This window comes from Diabrotica virgifera, chromosome 3 (assembly GCF_917563875.1).
Source record: "Diabrotica virgifera virgifera chromosome 3, PGI_DIABVI_V3a".
Lineage (NCBI taxonomy): Eukaryota > Metazoa > Arthropoda > Insecta > Coleoptera > Chrysomelidae > Diabrotica > Diabrotica virgifera.
The window spans coordinates 24,240,416-24,262,087 of record NC_065445.1 but is presented as its reverse complement, the minus strand read 5'-3'; the positions used below and the strand labels follow the sequence as shown (position 1 = coordinate 24,262,087).

General features: G+C 33.4%; 1 protein-coding gene across 1 annotated transcript; it reads right to left on the bottom strand.

Annotated features, from left to right (window-relative positions):
* Positions 1 to 1,223: 1,223 nt before the first annotated feature.
* LOC114349500 (achaete-scute complex protein T8-like) lies at positions 1,224 to 18,469 on the bottom strand. Its single transcript, XM_028299895.2, has 4 exons — positions 18,371 to 18,469; positions 11,387 to 11,913; positions 8,363 to 8,471; positions 1,224 to 2,065 (listed from the first exon to the last, which is right to left on the bottom strand). The coding sequence occupies exons 2-4, from the start codon at positions 11,677 to 11,679 to the stop codon at positions 2,015 to 2,017; spliced, it is 453 nt and encodes a 150-aa protein (XP_028155696.1). The 5' UTR covers positions 11,680 to 11,913; positions 18,371 to 18,469; the 3' UTR covers positions 1,224 to 2,014.
* Positions 18,470 to 21,672: the final 3,203 nt, after the last annotated feature.

The following is a 21,672-nucleotide window of genomic DNA, read 5'->3' as shown; positions in this document are numbered from 1 at the left end:
CTAAAGCTAAAATTACGGAAATATATTTTCAAATTTGAATACTTATCCGGCAAGTACTTGTAAGCGGATCTATTGTTACGAGCATTCTTAAAAACTACAAATAATGATGTTGTGATTGGATATCACAAGAGTACAATTGTTAGAATTTGAATCGCCTTGTCAGGTCCTAACACAGTGATTCTTAAAAGAGAAACAAAAGTGACCAAATTCTTAAACACATAATGGATTTCTGTGAAACTAGTATGTGACCCAATAATATAAATCAGGACCAGAAAGCTGAAACATTTTTCAAGATAAAAGAAAATCTATTTTGTAATAATGGTGTTTTGTATTACAATAAAAAAATAATGATTCCAAGGTCGTTAAGAAAATCAGTCATCATGGCCAAAATTCACAATGGTGCAAATCTTGGTATTGAGAAATCTAAGGCGAGGGCACTGACTCTTTATTATTGGCCAGGTTTAAGTTCTGATTCTATGAACACATTTTGTTGAACAGTGTAAAATATGCCTAAAATATTTAAGGAAAGCTCAGAAAGAACCTCTACTTCAGCATGATAGACCAGATTATATCCCCTCAGTTTTCCATTTTAGTGGGGACTTTCCATTTTTAATTTAATTTTCTATTTCCTACAATCGTTTTTTTTTTAGATTATATAGAAAAATTATTATACAAAAAGATATAGAAAAATGTCTCGAATAAAAGTTACTTATTTTACGTAAGAAATCCAAATCTGCAATAAAAAATGGGGGCTCCTATTTAAGATTTGGTGCGACTCGATAGATTTTTCAAAAATATTGAACAAGTGTATTTTTTAGTTTTTCGATCTGTCATTCATTTCGCGAAATATTAGCTTTTTTCTTGCAAAACTTTGGGACTAACCCATTTCCGTACGCCCCGCTCAAATCGTCAGATTTTTGAAATATACACTGTTTTGCATGTACTTCACTTACCTTTTTTAATCTGACGATTTCGAGTTTTTCTAAGGATGGATTTTTTTTTCGGTCCCCCCTTAACGAACTCCCTTGCATTAAGAGCCAATATATGGTAGAGGTACATTTTCAGGGTACAAGGTTTCTCCCCATGTAATAATCTAACGCGCTCGAGTAACTGCAAAAATCTCCGCTTGGCCTCCCCTACCATAAGGTATTAATGTGAAAAATAAATACACAGTAGCTATTTTTAATAATATAATACACAATTAATTGATAAAATGACTAGATTCGGTTTACAAGTTTGTATAGAAAATTAATCACAAATACAAATAAATTATTCTAATTTAATAAGGAAAACATGCTGTAAGCTAATACTTGTAACTTAACAATTCAAGGGAGACTTAAATTACTTCCTCAAAGAATACCTGTATACCATTCTTTAATTATTATCGTAATAAGAATGTTATCCTAAATAAATTAAAGTTGTTTAACGCAGTGGCGCACCCAAAATTTTCCTCTGGGGGGTTGGCTTGGGCACAACCCCAAAACCTCCCTGGGTGCGCTACCGATTTAACGAAATAACATCATTCTAAATTCAAATTTTACTTACGTTATTTTGGTGAAAAACTAGAGTACACAATGTTTTTATCTAAAAATGTGTTAGTAGTTAGAATGGCTAAGTTGTTGATTTTTCAGACATCCTTTAAAACATAATTTGGCCAGTGGTGTCATACTGTCGCCTCTTATTCACCGTTCAGGCAAAGTTTAATGCTTATTTAGCTCTTTTCTGTGGGTCAGGCAACATTGAACCATGCACCACTGTGTCAAAACTTGTTCTCCGGTGGGTAATGCTGGTCTACTGTCGTGCATGGTTGTGTATGGTCGTATTCTGTAGACTTTATGTTATACATATATTATACATTTTATATATCAATTAAACTTAAAATTAATACCTTATAATTAAAAATAAAACATATTCTTACTTAAAATATAATAAATAAGGAAAAACTATTAGTATGTATATAAAAAATACTCTGGTACAAAAATACTGTTGTTTCAATTAGGAAAATACTTCTTGACTAGATTATTTCATAAAATTCATTGGTATTGGCAAATGCGAAATATTTCTCCTAAAAAGAATAGGTAAATTAGAAAAATAGGTAAAATATGTTTGTTACTATTTTAGATGAGTACCTAATATAGATAATCTATAATCTATTGTGAAATATAAACATTTTATTATGATCTCCTGTTTACATAAAGTCAGGTTTTAAAATCTTTATTATTCAAAATGTAACAGAATCTAATTCTATACCGAATTTTCTAATGTCTGACAGCGCAGTAGCTACTATTTTTAATGGGAAATAAGCCACAATTTTACTAAAAAAAATTATCTTATTAACGTTTCGACGTCCAAATCGGGTGCCGTTGTCAAAATACAAAAAATATTAATAAATTAAACAAAAATGTTGTTGCTTAGTAAAAAAATTCTTCTAATAATTTATTTAATCTGACTCATTTATATCGGCAATTCAGACATAGATTATACATTTTAAAGTAGAAGACTTTAAAATGATAATTGCCAATATTTATGAGTTGCGCTCCTGGGAGGACTATAGTCTATAGAGACTATAGAGATAGTACATTCGATTACATGAAATCAACCCTAACTCAAGAATATCCACCACAAAAAATCATAGCATGTGCATGTGATCTGTCTTTAAAAAGACAACCACATGCAACGGTGACAGTAATATTCTCGAGTTAGAGATTACATAGTAAATAACGAGGGAGAACCACGGAAAATCTCGTGATACTATCCCGACATAGTAAGTATTAGTTCTTACTTTAGTTTACTCTCAAAACTTATACCAAATTCTGACCTTAATATGTACATATGTTATTTTAAATTATAAATAATATTAATAATATATAGATATATAAATAATACTAAAATATAAAATGTACTAACTCGATATGTTATTGACTTACTAATCGTGGTATTTTCTTTCTATTGACTTCCTCTTTTAGTATGGGTAACCATATCTTACTGCATTCTACCGAGGAATTTGCGACACAAATGGTTTCATTTAGCATAATTAGAGCCGCTTCTGTTCTTTTCATAATTAGAACCACGTTGCATGTGGTTGTCTTTTTAAAGACAGATCACATGCTATGATTTTTTTAGCGGATATTCTTGAGTTAGGGTTGATTTCATGTAATCGAATGAAGTATCTTTCAGTAAAGTCGTCCCAGGAACGCAACTCATAAAAATTGGTAATATCATTTTAAAGTCTTCTACATACTTTAAAATGTATAATACAGTTATGAGTAAGCTAATAGCCGGCAAAATAGCTCAAAAGATGGAAAACATAACACATTGCGAAACAAAAAGAGATGAAACTAGTGGAGGTGGAAATTATCGTTATAAACGTATTAATTAACCTTACATTAGATAGTTTGCCACCTTTAGACGTCTATGACAGGAGTATTTTATAAAATTCTACTGTCACAGTGACAGTTGTCATACTCCCCTGATACGTCTAAAGATGGGAAACTATGTATTGTAATGCTAATTAATACGTTTATAACGATAATTTCCACCTCCACTAGTTTTATCTCTTTTTGTATCGCTATGTATTATATTTTCCATCTTTTGAGCTATTTTGCCGGTTATTATCACGCTCATCACTCTACATGTCTGAATTGCCGATATAAATGAGTCAGATTTAATAAATTATTAGAAGATTTTTTTAGTAAGCAACAACATTTTTTTTAGTTTATTAATATTTTTTGTATTTTGACAAAGGCATCCAATTTGGACGTCGAAACGTTAATAAAATCATTTTTTTTGTAAAATTGTGGCTTATTTTTCATCAAAACTAGTTAATTGCAAAAATGCCACAAGAAAATAGCTTCAGAACAACACAGTAGCTACATTATGTATTCAAAAGCAGAACTACCTCTTACAAAGTGGTGCTAATAATTACATAAGTAGACAACCAAATTCTCAAGGAAAGAGAGAGAGAGACGAGAATTCAAATCATTATTGATCTACCTGGGTGCCGAATCCCGGCTAATCTGCTGAAAGACTTATACAGAAAATTCGGGAATACTAACTTTCGTAGTCTGCTACATCTATCTATAAGCGAGGTTCCTACAGCCTCTGTCGCTTCTCGCAATTCGATCGCCATCTTTTTCTGTCCATCCATTCGTCTTCTTTGATGGCTCTATCTCTCATGATGTGCCGTACATTTCCTTCCCAGGTAACTGAAGGCCTGTCCCTTCTTTGCTGTGGTATGTAATTTAAAGCTTTCTTTGGCCATCTATATTCATTCATTCGTTTCACTTGACCATATCAGACTAGTTTTCTCGTTTCAATTCTATATACACTGGAATATACAGTATTTGTCCTCCTTCTAATATCTTCATTCCTGATGTGATCTTTTTTGGATATACCACACGCTTTGCTTAGATAATCCATTTCTACTACTTCTATTATTTTTCGATCTTTCTTCCTGATCTGCCAAACTTCTGCCCCATAAGTCATAATAGGCTTTACCAAGGTACGATAGATTGTCAATTTCGTTTTTTTCTTATAACTTTAGACCATAGTAGGGAGTTTAGAATGTTTACCGGTTTTTTGCCCTGCTGCGTTCTGATCTCGATGTCTCTTTTGGTAGTGCCTTCTTTAGATATAAATCCGAGATATTTATATTCTTTACATGTTTTTGTGGTTCTAATTTCTAAATAAAACCTTTATCAGACCTATTCTACAGCGAGATTCTGGCCTACACTAAACAAACGACAAACGCAATATGAACAACCCACAGCAACAAAGAGATAATTCCTGCGTAGGATTATAGGCAAACTTCGAGACTATTTTTCAGCAAAAATACACCATCTAGCCAACATCCCTACAATCCAAAATCGAATCCAGTTAAAAAATACATCCCTAAGAGCTGTCCAAAGTCCGAAGATCACAGCAAAATAGATTCTTAAGACATTATGCCATCGCCGAGGGCAGGGCAGATATTCACCAAAATTTCCCAAAAAAGTTCTATTTGATGAGTAGGTACTTCTCTCTAGAAACTCAATCAATACTCTAGAAACGATCGCTCTGGAATATCGCAGGAAGCAGTCAGAATAAATCAAACATGCTGAAGATAGCACCATTCCCGAGAACTTGTAATGTTTAACATGATTAGAAATCGTCGGCTGAGCCAGTCGCGGATCTACGGGGAGGAAAAATAGGGGTATTTACCTCCTAACAAGGTCCAAAATTAAAGAAAAAAATTGTTGAAACATAAAAATATATTAGTTGAGCTGAATCTTAAACCATAGACATGTGAAAATTGGGAAAACTTAATGCATGTACAGTGGAACCCCGTTAACTCGGATTAATTGGGACCGCGGCCGATCCGGGTTATCGAAAATCCGGGTTAGCCGGAGAAAATGGTAAAAATTAATAAAATATGGTATGCTTACAGATAAACTCCGTTATAATTGTCACACAGACACTGGTAAACCACGTTCGCATTCCACACAAAACCACACATACAAAGCGTCGTCAAAAGTCTCATTCTTAGCTTTATTAGCTTTGCACCGATTAAACTGTCTTTTGTTATCATTTTGAAAAAAAAAATTCTTCGATTTTAGTTCTATTTTTCTTCCAATCCGATACTGTAGATGTACCGACACCATAATATAATGCTGCAAGATTCACCTTTATCAATTCTACTTAATGCTTCTAGTTTCTTTTCCATTGTCACTACAACATTTTTACGTTTTGTTGCCCTTATAGACAAAAGACACACAAACACAAAATCTGAATAAATTTACGAACGATTACAAAACGGAAGCGAACAATAATACGACTTTACTACACATAATACCGTCTCTGATGTTATGTTATTTAATAAAAGTGATGACTAAGACCATTGTTAAAAAAAGAATTTTAATAGTCTTTTCTAAACAATGCTAACACAGACAGTTTCAAAAAAATAAAGGATAATACAGGTGCATGTTGTTTTCGACAATGAATGTGGTGTACCATGAGTCATTTTTACTATGTTATATGTAGTTCAATCCGGTTCCATTATCTCTCAAATATTATATTACATAGAGTTGGTACAAAACCTCGTGAACCTTGAAAATGCGTATGTATAAACGAAATAAAATGAAGCCAAAAACATACGACTATTTTATTTGCTGCGAATTGCGCGACAGGGTCCCATCTGCACCCTGATTGCCCTGATATTTTCAGTAATGTCGGATTCATCAATCGTTTCGTTCGTATATTGACGTCACCAAATGAATGAATTAGGTTTACGAGATTTTGTAACAGCAATACATTTTTATTGTTGAAATGTTTGTCTGATAAAAATCGGTCCGGGTTAGACGGAGTTCCGGGTTATCGGGGGCCGACTTATCGGGGTTCCACTGTATATTATTTATGTCTTTTATATGTTTGGGTTTATCTTTTTATGTTTTTTTGTTTGTTGTTTCAATGGAAGTTCCCCCCCCCCAAGCCAAATTTTTCCTTCCAAGACAAATGTCTAGATCCGCCACTGGGCTGAGCAGAGTAACGTAAGACAACTCACCTCCTCATATTTCGCTTTAACCAATACGTACACTTTGCATAACTGCTGCACACAATATTTACTCTTAGCCCAAATATGGTGAGAACAAATAAAAGAAAAAAGAAGACCAAAGAAAAAATTGATATATAATATAAATGAAATTGAACAAAAAAGACAAAAGACAATCGATGAAGTGATAGCAATAAGTGCAGACCAGAAGAAACTGCAAGAAGTGGATATGAAATAAACACTGTCATGTTACTATTCTTATCCAGGGCCATAACTGCCATTGGGGCAACCGGGGCCGCCGGCCAAAGGGGCACTCCGTTTGGTTGCCGTGTATAGATTTTAACGAGGTCAAATAAACTTTTCAAAGTACTTTTAGTGTCAAGTTCTACTTCGAGTTGTCCGATTACACGGCATATTAATTCTAACAATTTCAATTATTGATTTTAACCTGTTTCACCTGCACCATTATAAAAATTTTTCTCTCAAAATCTCTCCATGAAATCACCTCATTTTCTTTGCTTTCAAAGCACAAAGCAGCTCCGTCTTTTAGATGGCTTCTTATAATTTCTTTGCAGTCTTCGAAGTTTTGCATATGTTGGAATTTGTTTTTTAAGATTTTAATAGAAGGTACCGAATGTCGTTTTTTAATATCCCCGCCAAATTGGATTCTGCTCTCATTAGAGCTGTATACAATTTACTTCCCGACGGTCTCCTCCTTTTTGACATTTTCCTATCTCCTTAAATTATTCTTCCACTTTTTCCATATCGAATTTTAACGCATTCTCCAATTTTTCTTCCACCTTTTCAATTTTATGTATCTCCTTATCAATCTGGTTTACCTCTTCCTGCATTTTCTGTAAATGTACCTTCATATTTTCCTATTTTTTTAACTACCAACGAACAATATAGTTCGTTGGGAGGCACTGTAGTCGTCATACCAATCTGAAAGATGTTTCTCGAAAGTGATTCTAAAACGTCTCAATCCAACACGCTGAGCTGGAAGATTCGATGCAGTCAATGCATTGAAACAGAGATTTTGCGATGTTTTGAAGTGCCTTTCAAGTCCAGTTCTGACAAGTAACAAAAGAAATTAAAGAGACAAAGCAGCACAACTGAAAAAGGAACTAGAATCATTCAAATTTGTTTTGTGACTAATTGTGCAAAATAATATCCTTGAAGTCCTCAAGATAGTCGAAAACACTGCAATTAGAATATTTGTAATATTTATAATGTAATATTTATAATTACAGTTTACTTAAAGAGGGCCTCTTAAAACTAACTTAAACGAGAGGACAATTTGAAACCTTCTTTAAAGAGGCTTCAAATATGTGTCAACGTTGGGGAATACCAGTAGGGTTCGTTCCAAAAAGAATGCAGAAGACGAAAGAACATTTCGATGAACTGTGCGAAGATGAAACACTTCAAGAACTCAAGTTATGCTTTTTAGGGTAACCGTGTTTTACTCAATGATCGACACATTATGCCATCAGCTAGACACTCCCTTTCAAGGAATGAAAACAGTGTTAGATACGTACCGAATAATGGTTAAACCTGATTTTGTTTTGAATGCAAACGAACAAGACCTTCAGAACGAAGCAATCAACTTAAAACGTTTTCCAGATGAGAGACTGGATGGTTTAGCCCCCCCTTCCGCTGGGGGCAAACACCTATACCTCCCGGCAGGGGGGCCCCAGATCACGTTTGCCCCGGGGCCCCTAACATCGTACTTACGGCCCTGTTCTTATCATGTTGTTTTTCTATTTAATGTTATGGATAGAAAATATTTTGATTTATAAATCACGTACCTAATAGATATAATATCACCTAAATACTTACGTTTTTATAGTAGCACTCATTTATCTGGGCATCTTGTAATACAATTTCCAGTTCCTGGATGTATCTAATCGCGTTTTGCAGAGTTTTTACCTTACTAAGTCTCTTTCCTCTAAAAACAAATTCACAATCATAATCGACTTCCTCTAGCGATTGCACATTTTTGGCATTTCCGTTTTTCTCGTTTATCAAAAAGATTTTGCGACCTTCGGTATTTCAATAGATTTTGTTTAAATGCAAAGTTCATATAGATAGAGATACGCATATTCTGTAATATGGAGTATTATTGTGGAATATTATCTTACGTGCCTCTATTTTCTGTTATAACACTTCCATGAGGTCAAAGAACGGAGGTAAAGGAACTAATAGAACCAAAACACAGAGAAATGATACATGGATTGACTATCTAAAAAAGTTCTATGCAGAGGAAAAACAAATGACGCTAGAACCAGAAACACCAGAAATTACCACCAAAAAGTTAATATGAATACACAAGAAGTTCTAAAAGCTGAAGAACAGAAGAGCTGCTGGTAAATACGGAATACCAAACGAATTACTGAAATAGTGTGGAGCTGCAATGAGAGAACAATGAACAACATTAATTACCTAACAAAATAAAGCACATTAAAATACCGGAAGAATAGAGGACAAGTAAACTAATTCTACTTATTTACCCTCCTAAAACTAACAACTAAAATTTTACAAGAATTAATGAACCAGAAGATAAGTTAAACCAGATGAACAATAAACAATAGGGTTTTCGTATTGGAAGATCGTCTACAGATGCAATATTCCTAATATAGTCTAGTGTCTAGTCGCAACATACGGGGTCCCGTGGACACTTTTAGTTATTTGATGGTGGTATTATAGGTTTTTTGGGTCGCTGAATCCAATGGAAGTGGTCTGGAAGCCCAAATGTGGTGCGTGTAATTGTTATTAACAAATTATGGTAAAATTAGGTGGTTTTCAGGAATTATTAGAAGCCCTGTAAATAAATTGATAGTGTTAAGGTCTTCTCAGGTGTATTTTTAGTCGCTGAATCGAATGCGACTAATCGCGATTACTCAAAATATGTTCTTATTTTGTTAATAACAAAATAATAGTTTATTCGCCGAAAAGCTCGAAATGCGCTATCTACAGCAAGTTTGTAGTCTTTTTCATATTATTTTTATATGCTAAATCGATTGTCGCTAGTCGTGACAGCTTACATTACGTTCCGACTTTGTTATTAGATAATAAATTATTGCAAAAATGACGGTTTATAGTAAGTTCACTCACGGTTTTTGCTCTAAATTTTAAAAAACCAGTTGGATTGGCATGAAATTTAGCATACACCTAACTAACATGTCAAACAAAACAAGTGATATTGTGCCGATGTCTGTTTTTACCATGGGGGTGAGTTTCACCCCTTTTCGGGGGTGAAAAAAGAAACCTTTAAAATAAGTCCGGAAGTGGATAAACTGACTAATTCTAAGCAACTTTTGTTCTATACAGTTTTTTCACTAAGTCAATACTTTTCGAGTTATTTGGTTTTTTTTTGTTGAAAAATTAACATATTCACTCGCAAATAACTCAAAAAGTATTGCCTTAGTGCAAAAACTGTATAGAACAAACGTTGCTTAGAATTAATCAGTTTATCCAATTCCGGACTTATTTTAAAGGTTTCTTCTTTCACCCCCGAAACGGGGTGAAAGTCACCCCCAGATCACTTGATTTGTTTGACATGTTAGCTACGTGCATGCCAAATTCCATGTCATTCTAAGTGGTTTTTTAAAATTTAGAGCAAAAGTAGAGTAAACGTACTATAAACCGTTATTTTTGCAATAATTTATTAATAACAAAGTCGGAACGTGGTATTATGTATGGTTTGTGGTTTACGCTATCACGGCTAGTGACAATTGATTTAGCTTATAAAAATACTATGAAAAAGACTACAAACTTGCTGTAGATAACACATTTCGAGCTTTTCGGCGAATAAACATATATTTTGTTATTAACAAAATAAGAACACATTTTGAGTAATCACGACTAGTCGCATTCGATTTAGCGACCAAAAATACACCAGAAAAGACCTTAACACTATCGATTTATTTACAGGGCTTCTAATAATTCCTGAAAAACACCTAATTTTACTATAATTTGTTAATAACAATTAAACGCAACACATTTGGGCTTCCAGACCACTTCTATTGGATTCAGTGACTCAAAAAACCTATAATACCACCATCAAATCGCGGTGAACTAAAAGTGTCCACGGGACCCCCTATGTTGCGACTAGACTAATAAAGTAAATTTCTAAAAAAATAACTAGAGAGTAATAGACCAGCATTTTTGTGTCTGATTGACTTGAAGAAAGCATTTGACATAGTAAGCCTCAAAGATGAAATCAGTCTTCATTATAGTAGTTCTGTATAGCAGAGAAGTTCTCCTAAATATCATAAAAGCTATAAAAAACATCTACCAAAACAAAAAAATTGTAGTCAGAATAGATGGACAACTTACAGAATCTATAGACACAGGCAGCGGAATAAGACAGGGGACGACTCATTGAGTGCTATATTCTTCAATTTAATCATGGACGAAATCATCAAAAGAATCAACAAAGGAAGAGGATATAGAATGGGAAAACATAAAAGTAAAAAATACTCTGTTACGCAGACGACGCAATATTGATATCTCAAGATAAAGATAGTCGACAAAGACTAGTCCACACAGATTTATCATATTGAGTTTAGTCGTAACAAAAGAAAACAAGAGGTTTGGCGCACCCTGTATGTAACCATACTTTAATATTGCTACTAAAATTAATCCAGTAGTCTACGATGAGAAAAATGAAAATATTGTGAAAAATCTATGAATCACCCTGTATATGTCTAGTGAAAATTTAGTGTATTTAAACTGACAAAATATTAAATGCTTCCGACATAATAGATACCCACGATCTCGTAACACAAAAGAAATCAGAAATCTGACCTTTAACATACTTTCGTCGCATTAGACAAATTCAAAAAAATCATATCAAATTACCTCGAATTCTGATACGGAATGGCCTTTTTCAATCGCACAAAAGCCATGTTGACAGCTTGGACTCTTCTTCTTTCTCGCGCGTTTCGTCTCTCGACGACTTGCGGGGGCCTTTCTTTGTGCGCCACGTGTTTGACATTTTTTGGATTTTTTTCTCTGAGTGGTCTTTTGATGGTTGGATGTTTTGAATAAGTGGCATCTGCCGTAGATATATGATCTCTGGGAGACGTCCACGGATCGCTTTGTCTAGAATACTGTGAATACATGCAAGATATGGAATGGTGCACGTTCTGCATGGTTTTGTCTTTTATTTTTGGCTAAACGGTGAAAGGCTCATTCAAAAATTAGTCTTTTTTCAGCTTGTGTTTGTCCTCTTAATGAACACCTGAAGTATTGAATAGCGCACAATGGTCCTTAAAATAAAAATATAGCGGCTTATCTTGAAAAAGACATCTTGCATATAATTTGTGCCATGTATAGTGTTGTAGATGTTCTCTTTGTCACCAAAGATCCAACATAGAGCTCAAGATCTGAAAATAAACATATGTTTTTAAATACCGTATATTCGAAAGTTTTATATCTATAGTGTCTAGAGGCTGTGTCCCGAAAAGATTGGTCATAATTTATACCACACATTCTGGAGTCGAAAATAGTTCGATTGAACCTAACTTACCTTAGTACAAATGTGCTCATAAAAAAAGTTACAGCCCTTTGAATTTACAAAATGAAAATCGATTTTGTCAATATATCGAAAACTATTAGAGATTTTTTATTGAAAATCGACATGGGGCATTCTTATGGCAGGAACATCTTAAAACAAAATTATAGTGAAATTTGTCCACCTCATAAAAAATTTATGGGGGTTTGGTTCCCTTAAACCCCTAAACCCGACCAAACCTTTGTGTACGTTCCAATTAATTCATTATTGTGGTACCATTAGGTAAACACAGTGTTTTTAAAACTTTTTTGCCTCTTAGTCTTTTTTTGATAAGTCACCTTTTATCGAGATGTTTCTTCTTTTTCGAAATATACCTAATAATGTAAATTATAAATAAATTTTCAGATTATTAACAATGTGGTGGATTCTACAAATATTCAAAATATCTCGATAAACACTGGCTTATCGAAAAAGTACTAAGAGGCGAAAAAGTTTTAAAAATATTGTGTTTGGCTAATAGTGCAATAATAATAATTTAATTGGAACGTACACAAAAGTTTGGGGGGGTTTAAGGGAACAAAACCCCCAAAAAATTTCTATGGAGTGCACAAATTTCACTTTATTTTTTTTTTAAGATGTTGCTACTATAAGAATGCCACATGTCCATTTTTAATAAAAATCTCTAAGAGTTTTCGATATAATATGAAAAAAAATAGATTTTCAGTTTGTAACTTCAAAGGGCTGTAACTTTTTTTGTGTGCACTATTGTATATAGGTAAGTAAGGTTCAATCAACCTATTTTTGACCCCAGAATCTGTGGTATAATTTATGACCAATCTTAAACTAAACAATCTTAATAAAACTACTACATATACCAAAATAAGGTACCAAAATAGATATAAAGCTACTGAAAGAAAATAACATCCATGAAAAAGTAGAAACAGAGGTTAATAGGAATTTTGCGAAAAGAAAATAGTTGAAGACATTACCTACTAGCAGCGTAGCGGCAAAGAAGAACAGTACAACGAAATCAAGACATCTATTGCCACACTTTCGTATGCATATCTAAATCAAAAAAAGAAAAGAAGCAAGAATGGATGACAGATAAAATATTGCTGATGATGGAAGAGCGAAGGAAATGAAATGGTAGAAATGACAATGAATACAAAAAATTGCATAAGAATATACCAAGGAAACTAAAAAGAACAAAGGAAGCATGGCTGATGGAGAAATGTACGAAAATTGAAAATGTTTTGTTCCCTTGCCCTTGATGTTGTTTCTAGTTTTTACCAGATTTTATGGAAAGTGCTATGGTTTTCCAAGCCTTAGGTACAACGCAAACATGACGATTTCCATATACACAAATATATTGACGAGGTACAGGGTACAGAACACCAGAAAACAACGCAATCAGGAATAGTTGTAAATATCGAAGGAAAGATTTTGACTATAATTGAAGATACATTAAGAAGATAGAAAGAAAAAAATGCAAGACATATTAGAAACATAATCTACAGCAAGCAGACCGACTGAAATAGACAATCCCCGCTGGCGAAGCGTCATGTAACCACTGTTACCATTGGTAACAGTTAAAAATCTTGCCAATAAATATTTTATGACTACATACTGTGAAATAATCCCGTTTTATTTATTTTTTTTCAATAGAAATATGAGTGTTAATAGTAATTCACTAAAAAGCCAACTAGACGCACGAAAAAACTCACGAATTTATGCGACTCGTTGCAGGTTAATGTTACCACTTTTAAATGTGGATACAAATGAAGGTCCATCGGCGATCGGTCGGACGGTCGAAGACGGCTCGTGTCGTGGATATTAGTATTCTTGTTACCACTTTTGGAATGGTTACAATGGTTACTTACCTATTACACTGTGCGAGCAATTACACATGGATGAGTGTAGTTGACGACTTTTTTTTTGAAATTTTTGGACACTATGATTATCCAACTTCAAAATAGGTTTTCTAATTTAAAACAAAAAATTTTCAGATAGGGCCTTTCATCAATTTGTACAGCTATATGGGCAAAAATTTGACACAGCAAAGTTAAAAAACAGAATTGTCAGTTCTTTATAGTGATCCAGATTATATTAAAAAAAATGTACAAGAATTGTATCAATATTTAACGTCTTCAGAACTTGATAATGCTTTTCAGGAACTCTTTTAATTGGCAAACCTATTTTGAATAATTCCGGCTACAAGTGCATCCAAACGGGTTAAAACATGTCAAAGAAATGCCCAATTACAAGATCGAATGTCATTTTCTTTAATTTTCATTGAGTAACGCTTTTTAAATGGATTAATGACAGAACCCTCTTTTTACGATTCTGTTATTAACATTTTTCCAAATAAAATAAACAAAAACTTATATTTGCGAGGTTCTTTTAAACAAAGTTTTTTACATCTGGGTTTGGTAACACTTTAGAAAAAGTCACGCGTCGCCACTGACAATCTCTCTGGCCCAGAAATAACAAACTAAGAAGTAACTATGGCCATTAAGCGAATTAAAGATGGAAAATCATCAGGACCTGATGAGGTGCATGGTGCACACACCAAATCACAGCTCTTGTGAAGCTATTGAACAACATATATGAGATTGGTTACTTACCAAAAGACTGCTACTATCAATATTCATTCCACTTCCCAAAAAAGACAATGCTAGAAAATGTGAAGAACATAGATTAATTAATTTGAAGACCCATGTACTTAAAATATACCTTGCTACCAGTGGCGGCTCGTCAGAGGAGGCAAGGGAGGCTCAGCCTCCCCATAAATTTTTTACACACTCTACACTGTTTTGCATGAATCGCGAAAACAACAAGTACAACTCTCACTATTATACAACGTGTAAATTCCATATTATCACTAATTATCCATACGTACGGAGCATTAGCATTAGAACGCATGATCGCGTCTCAGTTTTATTACATATTATTGTAGGCAGGACCCTGAGTTATCCCGAGATATATGAAAGGAGCACGGAGCCGAGAAGCCCAACAGTCTCCGTTGCTAATGCTCCGTGCAGCGCAGCAGGCGTTTAAGGAGACCCGGTCTCCTAACAGTGGCATCTACGGTGCCATCACACGCTGCCCGGAGATATACCAAGGGAGGCAGAATAGCTTCTCGGCTCCGTTGCGTGGTTGCGTGCGTCTCGGGACAACGAATTTTAGGGTCCTGACTAAAAATAATGAAAAATCTAAAAGTGCGAATTTTGTTATGAAATTTGGTATGTGGGGTTATAATAATATTTGGAACAACTTGCTCAAATAACTTTTTCCGATATCTCTAACTCAAAGCAAAATATCGGTAATTTATGGTGTCTTTGAATTCGCAGTAGGCCGCGTTTAGAATTAAAAAAATTCAGTTGAGTATCTTAAAAAATTTGAAGCTTCATTATGTATGGACTGCAAAACTTCAAATCTGTATTTATTTTGATATGCGAGGTATCTATTTACAAATAGATGGAATTGTTAACAAATAAACGACACAAACTTTGGTATTAAACTTTTACAATTAGACTAACTATTTTTAAAATGATATGATATCATGAAATTATGAATTAGGATGATATTATGAAATGTAAATAAAAAATGGTCAAAAAATGGGGCCTTAAATTACATTTTTTGGCGCATTTTTTTGCTATTGCAACTTTGTCTAGATATTTTACAGTTAGGTATAGCCTCCCCTATTGTAAAAATCACGAGCCGCCACTGCTTGCTACCATTCATTCGCGCATATACAGCAAATTAAAAGAACAGCTGAGTGATGGTAAATTAGATCCCAGGCAGGAGAGGATGGAATAACAGAATTGGTTCTTCGTTAAAGTGTATAGTGAATGAACCTATTTTCAGCCACCAAAAGGAACAAGGAGGTTCAGAAACGACATAATGACTCAACAGATACCTATCAAAATTTTTATCAAAAACGCCACAATATGAATAAACAATATTTATCAAAGTACCTATTTACTTTCACATAGAATCTTAAACCTGAACCTGAAAGGAAGTTATAATGCAATTTAACGAAATAGGGCTAGTAATATTTTTTGATTTAGTGAAACTGGAATATTTAGGAAACCTCACGAAAGAAGTTCTGGAATAAAGTAACTTCATCACAGTATCAACAACGTTACAACTCTTCGTGAGTCTTTCAGGTTTCAGGTTTGTCAGGCATGTGCCACTATTTTTCATTGTAACACTCCAATTCTATCCAGATCCTCTCTGAATACATCTTCCCACCTTTTTCTAGGCCGTCCTACAGACCTTCTCAGTGGCGTAACAAAATCCGTCGGCCCCCCCGCATAATTGGAAATGGGGCCCCCCTTAAAAAATTACTACATACGACATGTGTAACAAAAACTTATATAGTCGGTTCGCTAAATTCAGACACAACTGGCTAGTGATTTTAGTAAGTAATTTTGGCAATTTGGTAAAATTGGCAAAAAATAATTAATCAATAGTTATCTAATAATTACTTAAACAATTAGTAATTTTGCCAATTTTGACAAAATTGGCCAAAAACAAAAAAATTACCTACTAAAATCTCTAGCCAATTGTGTCTGAGTTTTGCGAACCGACTATATGTGTAATAGCCCACTAAATGAACGAGAAATACGGCGATATCATGTAATTTTCAGTGTCACCACCGAAGTGGTCAACTCAGTACTTTTTACATTATTTACGAGTGAAAATGTTTATTGTTTAACAAAAAAAAAACACGTTTTCAGATGGTTGCAAATAACTCAAGATCGAAAGAAAAAATTCTTGAGAAAAATGTAGCTTATAAAAAATGATAAAAATTAAGTCTATTGATCCAGTAAAAGCAAAATTGTAGCTCATGAAAAGTTGTTCTTATTAGCCAAATTCCAAATCGAATATTTCAACGTGAAATAACCGTGAAAATGGTAAAGCGTTAACCATTAACTTTATTTGGGGTACTAAATAGGGAGAGATCTTCACGTTTTTTTTTACCAAAAAAAGGGGCCAACTTTATTTTGAGCTAGCTCGCTTAGTTTTGATGTTAGAAGCTTGCTATGAAACGCTATACAAAAAGATTCTATAAAAAATAAAAATAAAGCTTGTTTTTAAACATTTCAAAAAAGTTTTAATGAATTTTCCCCGGAAAGTGCTTCATTTTTTTTATTATTTCACGTTGAAATATTCGATTCGGAGTTGGACGAATAAGAATCATTTTTCATGCACTACAACGTTGCTTTTACTGTGTCGATTTCTTTTATAAGCTACATTTTTGCTAAAAATATTTTTTCGAATATAGATTCTGACCAATAGAATAGACCTACAAGAATAAAAATTACAGCGGAATTTTTTTTTCGATAATTTCCCGTCGTCAAGTATTACGTCAGATGTCCTTGCTTGCTACGCAGAAATGAACATTCAGTGACATTAATGACAATAATTAATGTTTTACAACTTGTCAAATAGAACACCATGAACAAGTTTAGCAAATATTCAGACAAAGATATCAATAACATATTAGTTAAAATGATTTAAAAAACAGTTTTATTCATGAAATAATCTTACCGAATTACACTCGAGCATTTAAAAATTACCGATTTGTTTGGCCCTCGTGACACTTTGACATTACTTTACTCCCCTTCGGGTCGTGAATTGTCGCAAATTTTCAAGCAGATACGTAGTGATGCTGATAAAACTCCAAAACGGTTATTTATTGGGCTATTATTCATGTACTGTGTTTATGACAACTTACATTTTTCATCTTTAGTGGAATAGAATAAAATAGAATTAAAATTAATAAATGATTACATTATTACATAGTATGATATGAACAACTTTCTTCGTGAACTGCTAACTATCAGCAAATATATGTACAATTTTCTTAATACATGTCTATCTGATGGGCAACTTCAATTTCAATACAGCATTGCTTAAAAAACGTTGCGTATGTAATAATACAACAATAACACATTTTCACATATATGTATAAGATGACAAGATGGGGCCCCTGACATATTGGGCCCCCCGCAAGCATAATGCTGCGGGGGTCTCTGTTACGCCCCTGGACCTTCTTCCATCTTATCTTTCCCACAACACATTGTTTATAAGACGATTGTCGTTACTGTGTATCACATGTCCGGCACATCTTAGACTATTGGTCTTTATAGGTATATCTCAATACAGCGTGCCCTTTAAGTCAAAGCTTTCGTTCCTAATCCAAAATAGTTACAAATTCATGAAATATAATACTACATATGTATACATGAAATATACTACATGAATTATATAGGTAAGAGAAATATAAATTTAGACACATAATAAGATAGAAATTAATTTACCATAACAACTGGAAAACACAAAACCATAAAAAATTTGTACGACTTGCACTAGAGTTTTCTTTTACACTACATTTAAAAAAGGTGGTAACTTTGTTGATATTTTTGTTGAAACTGAAGGGAACAATTTGTAAGTATAATATCCATTTAATTTTAAATCACCCGCATACACCTGGTCAAGGCGGGGTTAACACCGATGTGCACCTTTATCCTAAACATTCCACTTTTTGATGAGTTTTTTAGTAATTTGCACGTGCCTTTAAGCCTCTAATTCGATTGTACAATTGATAGATTCTTACCAATATAATCATAAAAAATACTGTTCTTTGAAAAATAGTTACTTCTTACTTTTTTTGTGTTACAGATATATGCTATACAAAGTAGTATTGAACACAATATTTAAAAGAAAAAAAGATTTAGTCAGGGCGGTCCAAAAGACCGGTATTTATTGAACATTTTTTATTGGAATAAATATGATACAAAAACCTTTTATTAGTGAACAACAACTTAGGCTTTAAGGATTAGTAATACCCACATATATAGTATCTACAAGAAACGTATAATAATTTTAATTTTAATCAGACAATTTTTATATTAAAATGTCTATAAGACAATAGTTACACAATAATTGAGAAAACTCCCATTACTCATGTTGGACATTTTCATGACAAGATCGACAAATATCTGTAACGTGTTCCTAACACATATATTTATTGCATATGAAGCAAGCGTGTTTTGTTTTTCCGTTTTCCAGGCATAATAACTGTATCTTCCAGGTATACTATTCCTCATATCTCTTTAAAACCTGAAGAATTTTGGCATATTTGTTATTACAGCACGTACCTGTAAATGAGGATGCAATAATGTATTCGCTGGTTCTCTCAATTATTGTCTTTTCAAAATGTTTTCATTTGCATTGTTGAAACAATATATTATTTGTGAATTAATCCCTGCTTCATTTAAAATAATATAAAAATACAAGTACCTAATGGAAGTAAAATACATTGGAATTACATTGTCAAGTTACGGAGACCTGGACAAAGAAGTGAGAAATCAAGTACAAAAAGCAAATAGACTGGCAGGATGTCTTAATAACACTATATGGCGAAACCAACATACATAGCAATCAGACCAGCAATATTATTAACACTGAGATGAAGTCAAGAATTTATAAAGTCAGTGTAAGACCAATAATGACATATGTATCAGAAACAGGACCCGATTCTATAAATCTGCTTGGTCCTCAAGCAGTTTTACAGAATTTTCCTCCAGATTTATTGAAATCATCCTGTCACACAACACACAACTCGCTTCCGTCCACTTCATCCATCTCACATTAATTCTACTGCATGCATCTCCATCCAATATCCCAGCACTTTCTTATTACAAGTGATTTAGAAGCCTTCTTGAAATTTATCACGTCCCCAAAGTTATTCAGTTTCTGTCTCATAAGAATTTGGTGGCTTCCCAAAGTTACTTGAAATTTACTCTCGTTATCCGATTTCAAATATGTACTCAAATCTCCCTCCAAAATCATGGATACTTCAAACTTTAGACACGTCCTTTTTCCATTGACCATTGCCGCAAATGTTTAACTTATCAAATGTGGAGCCCAAAAATTACCCTGCGATCCAAACTGGACACCAAAATAGGCTAGACAAGCTCATTTGGTAATGTTGAAAACAGTTTTTCTGTATTATTTCAAAATATAGTCCCCATAATAGTTTTAATAGAAGATGATCTAGGCTAAATCAACACCATGTTAGAACAACTGCAGGAAAGAGCCTGCAGATAAATTGGTTTAGAGAGAAAGACCCTACAGTCTGGATACAAATAGGGGAGGCAGTTCATAAGGGCTGATGATGATGATGATACTTGTAATGATGTAGGCACACATTAAGTATATAGCCCCCGGTAATGATATTAGATCGTGAGGGTATCAATACCAATAGGTAGGTACTATTATTAAGGTTAACTTTTGGTGGAATAGTTGAGGATAATAAATATGGTTCTTTACTCTTAACTTTTCGATATCCAATTAGGAACTATCTTTTAACACTTTCAGCTGTTCCTTTGTGGCTCTATTAATCATTTTGGCCTTCAATATAATAAATACATGCGTGCGCTACCTATATAGGCAACAAAAGATTGCGTGGTGTTAATAAATGCACATTTTATGTCAATTTGTGTCAAATCTACTCATTTATAGTTGCATTGTGATTGAAAACCTACATGATGTAATTTCTTGAGGTTAGGTTGGGTTAAAGTTTTAATAAATCATAAAAATTAGCAAAATAGGTCACCAACTGTAAAGACTGCTATGTGATTCTTGAATAAAACTCGAAATTTGACTACGTTTATCAGAATTCTAGTCTGGTTGACTGCTCTCTGTGTAGATGAAACGTGGACCCTTAAAACTTCAACCGTTAATCCGTAAATAAATTTTAGGCATTTGAAATGTGGATCTACTGGAGAATTCTGAAGAATTCAAACGAAGAAGTGCTGCATATACTAGGCAAGGACGAGAACTTTTTAACACAAAGAAAGTTAGAAAAACATACTTGGCCACAAACAGAGAAATAATAAGTACCATTATGCTCAGCTAATAATGAAAGGAAAAATCTAGGAAAGAGGGAACTAGGAAGGAAAATACTATCGTGGCTAATAAACATTTAGCAATGGACAGGGCTAAATTTAGAATAGAATAGAATTATGCTTTATTGCCATGAAAAATTTTACAATTTTATCGACAAAGCTTATAAATAGTAAAAAAAAAACAAAACAGTAACAATCCAATTTACTAAAATTACATAAATCGTCAATATATTTAAATAATAATAATAATGAAGTTAAAACAGAAATAATCAATTGCAAAAATTTAAATAAATTGCAAATGTATAGTTTACCTAATAATTAATAAAAAAGGTTTAAAAGTTAAAAAGTTAAGCTGCTGCATATGACACCCAAATATAGATAAAAAAAATAATAAAAATACTACTTGTGCAAAGGGTACTGTAATTTCTTAGTTATTGACTAAAAAAATCTTCTACTGAATAATATGGTCTTTCAGACAGGTAGGCTTTTGTCAGTTTACGGAATTTGTGGAAAGATGGTGCCGATTTTAGTTGTAGGGGGAGATGGTTGTACATTTTTTTTGCGGAATATAATATCGATTTCTTTACTATCTCAGAGGACGGGATCGGTAAATAGACATCAAAAGTTGAATTTCTGGTGGAGTAGTCATGATGAGGCCTTGCTGGAAAGACATGCATGTGTTTACGAATCAAGCAAACAGTTTCTAAAAT